The following is a 12138-nucleotide window of genomic DNA, read 5'->3' on the forward strand; positions in this document are numbered from 1 at the left end:
GAAGAAGGGCCTTGCATAAATATAAGGTGTGGCATCACTGGTATGATTCTCAATTTGCAGTTCACCCTCACCAGGATGATTTGGTGGGGATTGGTAGCTAGCTCTCAGCCCTGCATACCTTTATTTTACAAGGTTTGATGTGGAGTGTTGATCCTTTAAAACTTAGACATTTGACACTATCTAGAAGAAAATAAGTATTTTATTAACCATGTTGCTGAAACTTGCATTCATTGCATTTTTAATTGATAGATTTTCTATGGTCTCACGATTTCAATGGTTCACACGATCCTACTATACAATGCTACCAGTGACTAGGTTAGATAAGTAGATTAGTTAGACAGGATGGTTTCATGGTTTTTTTTTGTTAATTTTATTTTCTGTGCTGTATATAAAATATCAATAAAAATACTTTATTTTTATTTTTACTTGGTTTTATGAGAGACCTACAACAAGAAAAGAGACCAGTACCCCACTTAATGAAAAAAGTTGTATGTAGGCCTCTTTGTAAAGGGATGGATATTAATACTTTGTCTTTTTGAGTTAAGACTGTGATTTTTGACCCGCCATCTAGGAAACTGTTAGACTCTCATGTGCATATGACTCTGAATTGTTGAGGTGTAGACTCCCCAACTAGTTGAAAAATCTGCCATTGACATCAAGGGCCTGAGACAAAATGTGATTTCATCTAAAGACCCCTCCAATCTGAGTGAAACTGGTTGGAATAATGTGGCTCAGCCATGTAAAAGCAACTGTGGGGGCCGCTAGCTAGCTCTTCAGGCCTATCTCTCTGTCTTTCAAATGCTGTAATCATATATTCTTTTCTCTTTTTGAGGTCTGTAAAAGCAAAATGACAGCCCCCTACAGCTTTATGCCTGTTATTTTTTTCCAGTAAATATCAGAACAACGGAGCGAGATACATCAAAAGTATTTATAGGCATTGCTCCTGTTCTTACCATATTTCTTATTGTTTTTAATGTAATATATATGTATGTATGTGTATGTATATATATATATATATATATATATATATATATATATATATATATATATATATATATATATTTATATATATATATTCACTTGCAAACATTTGTCTTAAAGTTTAGCTTCAGTTGTCAATACCACTTTCTTTATCTCTATAGGAAGCTGTATTTGTGACTTTGAGCTGAAATGGAACAGTATTTTCACTAGCCCATGGAATAATTTGCTGCATTTGAAGGTCTCCATGGTTATTGCGTTTTATAGGATTTATTCCTGATTTTCTTACCATTGTTTTCTTACTGAAAAAATTGAAATCCACTGAGATTGACTTGAAATACTTCTTATATAAATTTTGTTTCATCTCTGTTTTACATAAAATTAAATTTTGGCATAGAATAAGATCCATGTTTTTAATTACATATCTGAGGATAGTATATTGTAATACAAAGCAACCCACTTATTTAAAAAGTTTATTTTTAAGAACAGGCCTCATATACATTTTCTGTCTCAGGAATGCAACAATGGCCTTTTCAGTCATTCTCATTTTATTTTTCCATTTGATACAGTTGTAAGAAACAAGTATTGTATATATTTATATAGCACTAGGGGAATTGTGTCCATAAATCTAATGAATTTAAATTTGTCTGCTTCTGATTATCATACCATTCTTTATAGAGACTGGAAACAGAGGTAGTTTTTGAAAGTTACATGTATATCAATTGTCACCCAACTGTCTCTCTTTTAGTGCTTCTTCTACAGTATTGAAAACATGTAATAAACTGCACACATAACACTCTGAATAATATCACATTGTGTGGTAGATTGAGCAGTTGTGCTATTATTGGCTTAAATTTCCTCCTGAAAATCATGTAAGAGTTGAACATAATCATCACATGACTTTTCCATCTTCATAGGTATAAAAGTTGTCTATTTACACTCTTCTTGGGGTTCCACAGTTGCATTTGGCATTACTAACAAACATTACTTCCAGGATTCACAGAGCGTTAATCTCATCCATCACACATTAGCATGAGCTGACTGCATCACCAGATCCTTATCCAATGCAGGGAATTTGAGCTTGATAAATTGCAGCTTAAGAATGGTACCCATGTACATTAACATAAATTGTCTGAGTAATAGGTCTTATCAAATGGTGGTAACCCGTATAAACGATTTGGCTTCCAATTTGATGCTCTGTGGTTTTGTTTGCCTGTTTGTATTCTGGTACTAGAGGCAGTTTATTATTCTGACTTGATCTTAAAAATGTACGAGTACCACATTGCCCTGAGATCGTTGTCTATTCCTTTTATTTGTCTCTTAGTTCCCACTGCATCAGTAATAAATTAAGCTGTAGGACAGCAACAGCTTAAGCCATATGCCTTCAATTTATCTTTAACTCTCACTTGCTGAGAACACCACCTGGTACTGCCAAGTGTATGCTTTTTTTCCTTTCAGTTAGGCTATCAATCTTGAAGCTATCAGAGCTAGTCTGTTAAATTTGTGCTGATTTGAAACAGTATTGTGATATATGTCCTGTGGGCTTTTGGGGCTGCATTACTCCATTTTTTCCCCCATTAATGTGTGCTAAAGGATTTGTACGCATAAGACTGTTGTTGTTGGTTGAATTTAGTCATATTTTTTTGACTCTCACTCTAAAGCTGTACACCTATGGAAAGGTACAGTAGGTGTGCCAGGATTAAATTAGCTAAGAAACCTTTTCTGAGGTAGAAGCTTACACATTTATGTATAACTTCTCGTTCACAGTTTTTTTAGTTTGGTGAGATATATATGGTATAATGCATTACCTACTTTACATTTTTTGGATATTAAAAGTCACAGAGAGGTTCTGGAACCATAAAAAAACATATTGTTGAAGGCTGCAATATGAGTGTTTTTATAAATGTTTCACATAAAACCGAGGGGATTTCTAATAGCCATAATTTACAGTAGGGGACAATTAATTCCTTTTAATACACATTTTCCTAATGAATATTATACAGATATTATTCATGGGCTGGGGGGCATCTGCCCCCTGGGCCGGTCCTATAGTGGGCTACTTTGGGCTGGGTCACTGGGCTATTTGCATATTATTAATATTCCTAATAGCCTGCTGAGCCGAGTCTCGCCCCCTGGATTAAAAGTTGCCAGTCAGCCCCTGATATTATCTATAGGATTTTACACATATATTAATCATCATGGGCCTTATTCATTAAGGATCTTAAATGAAGAGGTATCTTATTTCAATCTCCTGGACAAAACCATGTTACAATGCAAGGGGTGAAAATTAGTATTCTGTTTGGCACATAAGTTAAATACTGACTATTTTTTTTCATGTAGCACACAAATCAACTTTAAATTTCAGTGTACAAATAAGCTATCAAGTACTTGTGTGCTACATGAAAAAACAGTCAGTATTTAACTTATGTGCAAAACAGAATGCTAATTTGCACCCCTTGCATTGTAACATGGTTTTGTCCAGGAGACTGAAAAAAGATACCTCTTCATTTAAGATCCTTAATGAATCAGGCCCCATGTTTGTATTAAATTAATATATGTCTTAAATGTCTATATGGAATAAACTGACTGCTTTTTAAGTTTCACAAATATGACCCCAAATTGCATATACATGTTGGCTTCCATTTAAGACTGAATTGTTTATACTTTGTACTTGTTGCATAGGATTTAACAATTTTGAGCTGCAAGGTGGCTTAGTTTAGGATGGAGAAATTTATGCTTAATTACCTGTGTATCCAGTCTGTGTTAACAATGTATATACAATGTATATTAATTTAAAATCTGAATTGGACAATGCTGTACTGCTAATACTACTATTGCTACTACTACTATTACTATTGTTATTACTTCCACTACATCTACTACTACTGTTACTATAGCTGCTGCTGCTACTACTATTATCACTACTACCACTGCTACTGCTACTATTGCTACCACTACTACTACTGTTATTATTGCTGCTGCTGCTGCTACTACTGCTGCCACTACTACTGCTACTGCTACTATTACTACAACTATTATTACTTCCAGTACATCTACTACCACTACTACTACTGTTACTATTGCTGCTGCTGCTGCTACTACTGCTGCCACTACTACTACTGCTACTATTACTACAACTATTATTACTTCCAGTACATCTACTACCACTACTACTACTGTTACTTTTGTTGCTGCTACTACTACTGCTGCTGCTAATACTGCTGCTACTGCTGTTGCTACTACTGTTGCTGCTGCTGCTGCTGCTACTGCTACTTTGTCTTTTGTAAGTTAATTGTACATTATGGTAAACTGTGAAATCTACATGATATTCTGATTTAAAATATTCTACTTTGTAACTAACTGCTAAGAGGTGTCATTATATTCTATTGAGTTTATGGTAATTGTTGCCTTAACATGCAATATTTAAATCAAGTTAAATGGCCTATTATTCTTTTGAAGCACTATTATAAATACAGCATAGGAATTTACATTGGCATACACTCATTATTGGTTACATTATTTTGCAGGTCACAAATACATTTTGTGATTGATCGAACATTTCCCTGTGACTTATGCAAAATCCCACTGTATCACACTTTAAGAATACATGTAATATATCTTATCATTGTTACATACCTTCCTTTACAGATACAGAACGCCTTTACACAGTGGTATTTCAAGAAATTTGTGATCGATATGGAAAAAAGTACACGTGGGATGTGAAATCCTTAGTCATGGGGGAAAAGGCATTGCCAGCAGCCCAAATTATCCGTGATGTTCTTAACCTTCCTATTACTGCTGAAGAATTACTGAATGAAAGTCAAATTAAGCAGCAAGAGCTATTTCCAACTGCATCCTTAATGCCAGGTATAGTGACAACTATATTGTGATGAATTTCAAGACCTGTGAAACTATATGGCATGTGTAATTCTGAGAGAGAGAAATAGATGTATTTCTTCCACTAAATATTGCTGTTCTGTGACTTAAACTGGCTTCCAGTTTACTGAAAAAAGATTATTGAAAGCAAGATTACCTAGGGAGATGAGGGAAATGTTGAAAGTGGCTTCACTAAATATTTGCCTCATTCTGTCTTTTGGGTTATGTTTAGAGCTTCCGTTTAGTGGATAAGGGAAGAGTAGATTTGAAAGTTGCCAACACACTTGTAGCAAGTTGTGATGTATGTTTTGTGTATACTTCCTCCAGGGCCTGATTAAAGGTTCCAGCCGCTCTAGGCTAATACACCGGTTACCCCAACCCCACCGTGCCACAGTAGATAGATAGATAGATAGATAGATATGATACACCCACAAAATTGTAAAAAAATAATTAATACATAAAACACACTTCATTCTGCAAACATATTAACATACCATTACAGTAAAATTCATCATTCAAAGTTAGACAAATTGTGCCATACTCTCTTATCTCAGCATAGACTACCTGATGTTCTCTCTTGCTTGTTCTTGAAGTATTGTTGTCAAGTTTGCTGGCTTGTGGAAACTTGGATTCCTATATTAAAAATATGCAAAAAGTGTATTATAATGCAAAATGTTAACCCTGAATGATTCAAACACAGCACTCCATTATGACCAAATCACACAATATCTAGTACAAGCATATGTAGACAAAAAAATATATGAACATTATTTATAATCATATACTAACATATACCAACTACTGGCAGTCAGTTAATTAAGCCAAATAATAATCTTGATGCCCCTGCAGCCAATCCATCCCCCCAGTCATGATCTCCCCCTAGCCAATTAATAATCATGATCCACCTTAAGCCAGTCCATCCACAGTCATGATCTCCCCCTAGCCAATTATTAATCATGCTGCCCCTGAAGCCAATGCATCCCCCAATCATGATCTCCCCCCCAACCAATTAATAATTGTGTTGCTCCTTCAGCCAATTCATTCCCCCTCATCTCCCCCAGTTATGATCTCTCCCCCTAGCTAATGAATCCATCCACCCACCCTCCTTGTGCACAAGTTTTAGGCAGGTGTGGGGAAAATGCTGCAAAGAAAGAATGCTTTCAAAAATAAAAGTGTTGATAATTTATTTTTATCAATTAACAAAATGCAAAGTGAATGAACAGAAGAGAAATCAAAATCAAAACAGTATTTGGTGTGAACACCCTTTACCTTCAAAACAGCATCAGTTCTTCTACGTGCACTTGCACAAAGGCAGGGATTTTTTAGTATTATAGTTAGGTGTATGATTAACCGATCATACCAAACAGGTGATAATGATCATCATTTTCATATGTTGAAACACAGTCATTAACTGAAACAGAAACAGTTGTATAGGAGACTTAAAACTGGGTGATGATCAGCCAAACTCTGCTGCAAAGGTGAGGTTGTGGAAGTCTGTTTCATGTTACAGGTCAGACACCATGGCAATATTGAGCACAGCAACAAGACACAAGCATCAGCAAAGTCTCTCCCAGGCAACGATTTCAAAGCAGACTGGAGTTTCAAGATGTGGTGTTCAAGCTCTTTTGAAGAAGCACAAAGAAACAGGCAATGTTGAGAACCGTATACACAACATAGTGGTCAGCCAAGGAAACTTAGTGCATCAGATAAAAGACACATGTTTGCTTCCCTTCGAAATCGGAAGATGTCCAGCAGTGCCATCAGTTAAGAATTGGAAAAAAACTTGGAACCCAGGTATACCCATGTACTGTTTGTCTGGCCAGAAGTGGTCTTCATGGAAGAATTGCACTCAGAAATCCATACTTTCAGCATGAAAACAAGGCCAAGTGACAAGTATGCACAAAAACATAAGAACTGGGGTGCAGAGAAATCGCAGCAGGTGCTCTGGGCACATGAGTCAAAATTTGAAATATTGGCTGTAACAGAAGGCAGTTTGTTTCTCAATGGACTGGAGAGCAGTACAATGATGAGTACAGGCAACAGTGAAGCATGTTGAAGGTTCCTTGCAAGTTGGGGGCTGCATTTCAGCAAATTTAGTTGAGGATATGGTAAGACATAATGGTGTCCTCAATGCTGAGAAATACAGGCAGGTACTTATCCATCATGCAATACCATGAGGGAGGTGTCTGATTGGCTGCAACTTTCCTGCAACTGAACCCCCAGGTGCAGGAAATAATTAGTGACACAGGTAAACCGCTAGCAATAGCAAAGGAAAAAGGCACAATAACAGCACCTCAGGTGAACAGAGTACTGCCAGATAAACATAATATAATAGTCCAAGGTCGAGAAGGCAGGAGCTGCCAATGCAAAGCAGCATGCAATTCAGAGGGCTGCAGGCAGATCTTGACACTAAGTAAAAAAGCAGGAAGTTGTTTGTGCTTTACCAGAAGTATGCTCTTGTCAGACTTCTATATATCTATATATATATATAGATATATATATATCTATAATTTAAAAGCCTAGTGGCGTGTGTTAGTCTGTGTGTGAAAAAAAACACAAAACAAGCTGCAGCGCCACCTGCTGGGTGGAGTTATACACTGACCTACTAAATTCTTAGCATTATCTAATATATAAAAGTAAAAGCCTAGCGGCGTGTGTTAGTGTGTGTGTGTGTGGAAAAAACTATTTTCTCAGAAAGGGCTCATCCAATTGACCTGAAATTTGGTATACTGACATTATTTGACAGAAAAATTTAAATAGTGAAGTCAGTTAACTTCCATCATCCCCCCTGCCCCCCGTGGGAGGGGTAGTAAAGGCTAAATTTATGAGTTGAGGGGTCAAACTCATTTTCGTGAGGTAATTTTACCTCATGAACACACATTAAAAAGGGCGCTTGCGTCGGGAAGTAACGCTCTTCCCCTGAGGAAGCCTGGGCTAGGCCCAAATGCATGACAAGAACCTTTTCAAGACCTTAAGTAGCTTGATTTGACTAGAATGCATGAGTATCATGCACGGGTTAACTTGTGTGTATGTATATATATATATATATATATATATATATATATATATATATATATATATATAGTGGCAAAGAGGCATATTTGCCACAGTTCCCCTATAAGGGAACTGTTAAAAACAGAGCCATCTGCAGCAGCAGGCTGCAGACAGGGTTAAAGGTTCCCTGGGATCCACTTTTAGCACACACACACACACACAGGTGTTCCACATGGGTGTGATTGGTTTCCTGTGATTTGTTGTAGTGCTTGGGTGGAGGATAAAGGCACTGTCTGTATGTGTGGGTGGGACCACTGATGCCAGTAAGTGGCCAGCTTGCAGTCAGGGAAGTTATGTCTAGCCAGATGTAGGTGGTGGGGATTTTTGTGTACTATTACTGGATATGATTGCTGAACCAGCATTCGAACTGTTTTACAATCCTAACAACTGCTAATAAACAGTTAAATAGTTCGGTATACCTGTGTCGGATTCCTGTGAATGCTGTACTTTCTCTCAATATATGTATAATACACACACACACACACTCACACAGTAGTCGAAGTGGTACAGTGGTATGCCATATTGCCACTTCTCTGACTGCCATCATTGTATAACTATCAAATTTCATTCACTACATTCCTGTTAAATTTTTCCCAAGCCCATAGGCAGTGGGTGTGGAGTAATAATACAGATTGTATACTTAAAAATAATTTTGTCCCTGGTGCACTGCATGTTCCACCATGGCAAGGCTGCCATTAAGTGTCCAGGCATGCTGGCTCTTGTTTGACAAGGTCCGGTATGCAGCAGGTTAACATGTTATCATTGACATTTGAAAATTGACGTACTGTACTTGATATTTACAATAGTATTAAAACCATTAAATGTATATCCTACGCCCTGACTTCAGAGAATGGAAAATTCACTGGCTATAAATATTACTGTATAGCCGCTAAGAGGTCATTGCAATGGACTTTCTGCTAAATTGCCACCAGCCTGGGCTGGCATAACCTAATGCTGGTATTCTGGGGGACCCTACACTTTTTGTTCACTTAATTTTGCCCTGGATACGCATCCCAGATCTGCATATCTGCAGCTGCTTCCTCTTTAACATAGTACATAAGGTGTATTAACACGACTTTTTTGCACATGGTATTCGCTAGTCCGCCTCTTCCCTCCCCGTTCAGATTCTCTACACATAAATAGGCACAAAGGGGAGATACATTTTAGTGTATGCAGATTTATTTTTACTGTGTATGAGCAGTAAGGCAAAAATGCATTTTCCGCTTCTGTGTCTGACACTTCATGAGCCCCTGTATGTTTACTTAGGTTATTTGTTTTCTATTCTATGGACTTTTGTCTAACCTGTCTTTTAATATTCGCTATAGTGTAGCAAATGTGATTCTTTGATAAGTCCTGGCCACGTGAACATTTACTTGAAAGGATTCTGCATTTCAGTGATATTTAAACTTCAGTGACTAAAACTAAAAAACATTTACATAGTTTACCTAAACCCAAAAACCCTAACTGGCAACAGCAAGTATTATTCACAGAGAACTCCTAGTGAAAATAGAGACACATTCTGGACTAGAAAGGGCCTAAGGTCCAATAGTATGTTATAATATCTGTTCATTAGATTATATATGATTGTTTAGTGGTAAGAAATATTATGATGAGACATTGTGTAAGATTAGCAATATTAACCTTTAGTCACATAGGAGATAACATATATTTTGTGGAAATATATATATTGTTTATTAAAGAATATATAGTGGTAGTCAATGTCCCCTTACCTATTAATCCCTGTCCTCCAGTGCCTTTTGTTTTATCCCTATAATGAAGACCATACCCCTTTTAATTAGGGATGAGCGCACTCGGATTTATGAAATCCGAGCCCACCCGAACGTTGCGGATCCGAGTCAGATCCGAGACAGATCCGGGTATTGGCGCCAAATTCAAATGTGAAACTGAGGCTCTGACTCATAATCCCGTTGTCGGATCTCGCGATACTCGGATCCTATAAATTCCCCGCTAGTCGCCGCCATCTTCACTCGGGCATTGATCAGGGTAGAGGGAGGGTGTGTTAGGTGGTCCTCTGTGCTGTTTAGTTCTGTGCTGTTTAGTTCTGTGCTGTGCTGTGCTGTGCTGTGCTGTGCTGTGTTCTGCAGTATCAGTCCAGTGGTGCTGTGTGCTGTGCTCTGTCCTTCTGAGGTCAGTGGTGCTGCTGGGTCCTGTGCTGTGTCCTGTTCAGTCCAGTGGTGCTGTGTCCTGTGCTCTGTGCTTCTAAGGGCATAGTTATTTCCCCAATATTCCCCTGTGTTTAAAAAAATAAAAAAATGTTTTTTTAAAAAATACCAAAAACTACTTTAATTTTTTTTAATTACCACAAAATTTGCACAACCAATCCTGCAGTATAAGCCCATTGGTACTGCAATATTACCAAGTTCACACATTCAGCAGTAAAAGTCCATTGGTACTGCAATATTACAAAGTTTACACATTCTGCAGTATCAGTCCAGTGGTGCTGTGTCCTGTGCTCTGTCCTGCTGAGGTCCGTAGTGCTGCTGGGTCCTGTGCCGTGTCCTGTTCAGTCCAGTGGTGCTGTGTCCTGTGCTCTGTGCTTCTAAGGGCATAGTTATTTCCCCATTATTCCCAAGTTTTTAAAAAATAAAAAAAAGTAAAAAAAAATAAAAAAGTAAAAAAAAAATAAATAAATATAATAATTATAACCAAATTTGCAAAACCAATCCAGCAGTATAAGTCCATTGGTACTGCAATATTACAAAGTTCACACATTCTGCAGTATCAGTCCAGTGGTGCTGTGTCCTGTGCTCTGTCCTGCTGAGTTCCGTAGTGCTGCTGGGTCCTGTGCTGTGTCCTGTTCAGTCCAGTGGTGCTGTGTCCTGTGCTCTGTGCTTCTAAGGGCATAGTTATTTCCCCACTATTCCCAAGTTTTTTAAAAATATAAAAAAAGTAAAAAAAAATAAAAAATTTAAAAAAAAAAAAATATATAATAATTATAACCAAATTTGCAAAACCAATACAGCAGTATAAGTCCATTGGTACTGCAATATTACCAAGTTCACACATTCTGCAGTATCTTGTGCTACATATAATGGAGACCAAAAATTTGGAGGATAAAGTAGGGAAAGATCAAGACCCACTTCCTCCTAATGCTGAAGCTGCTGCCACTAGTCATGACATAGACGATGAAATGCCATCAACGTCGTCTTCCAAGCCCGATGCCCAATCTCGTAGTACCGGGCATGTAAAATCCAAAAAGCCCAAGTTAAGAAAAAGTAGCAAAAAGAGAAACTTTAAATCATCTGAGGAGAAACGTAAAGTTGCCAATATGCTATTTACGACACGGAGTGGCAAGGAACGGCTTAGGCCCTGGCCCGTGTTCATGACTAGTGGTTCAGCTTCACCCACAGATCTTAGCCCTCCTCCTCCTCCCCCCCTACAAAAAATTGAAGAGAGTTATGCTGTCAGCAACAAAACAGCAAACAACTCTGCCTTCTAAAGAGAAATTATCACAAATCCACAAGGCGAGTCCAAGGATGTTGGTGGTTGTCAAGCCTGACCTTCCCATCACTGTACGGGAAGAGGTGGCTCGGGAGGAGGCTATTGATGATGTAGCTGGCGCTGTGGAGGAACTTGATGATGAGGATGGTGATGTGGTTATTGTAAATGAGGCACCAGGGGGGGAAACAGCTGATGTCCATGGGATGAAAAAGCCCATCGTCATGCCTGGTCAGAAGACCAAAAAATGCACCTCTTCGGTCTGGAGTTATTTTTATCCAAATCCAGACAACCAATGTATGGCCATATGTAGCTTATGTAAAGCTCAAATAAGCAGGGGTAAGGATCTTGCCCACCTAGGAACATCCTCCCTTATACGTCACCTGAATAACCTTCATAGTTCAGTGGTTAGTTCAGGAACTGGGGCTAGGACCCTCATCGGTACAGGGACACCTAAATCCCGTGGTCCAGTTGGATACACACCAGCAACACCCTCCTCGTCAACTTCCTCCACAATCTCCATCAGATTCAGTCCTGCAGCCCAAGTCAGCAGCCAGACTGAGTCCTCCTCAATACGGGATTCATCCGAGGAATCCTGCAGCGGTACGCCTACTACTGCCACTGCTGCTGTTGCTGCTGTTAGTCGGTCATCTTCCCAGAGGGGAAGTCGTAAGACCGCTAAGTCTTTCACAAAACAATTGACCGTCCAACAGTCGTTTGCCATGACCACAAAATACGATAGTAGTCACCCTATTGCAAAGCGTATAACTG

At 38.4% G+C, this 12138-nt stretch overlaps 1 protein-coding gene across 1 annotated transcript in view; it reads left to right on the forward strand.

Annotated features, from left to right (window-relative positions):
- PUDP (pseudouridine 5'-phosphatase) overlaps positions 1 to 12138 on the forward strand; it is a 179697-nt gene that overhangs the window by 47280 nt on the left and 120279 nt on the right. Inside the window, exon 2 of the mRNA XM_075196471.1 lies at positions 4627 to 4845. Coding sequence (XP_075052572.1) covers positions 4627 to 4845 — 219 coding nt within the window. The remainder of the gene's footprint in view (positions 1 to 4626; positions 4846 to 12138) is intronic.

This window comes from Mixophyes fleayi, chromosome 2 (assembly GCF_038048845.1).
Source record: "Mixophyes fleayi isolate aMixFle1 chromosome 2, aMixFle1.hap1, whole genome shotgun sequence".
Classification (NCBI taxonomy): domain Eukaryota; kingdom Metazoa; phylum Chordata; class Amphibia; order Anura; family Limnodynastidae; genus Mixophyes; species Mixophyes fleayi.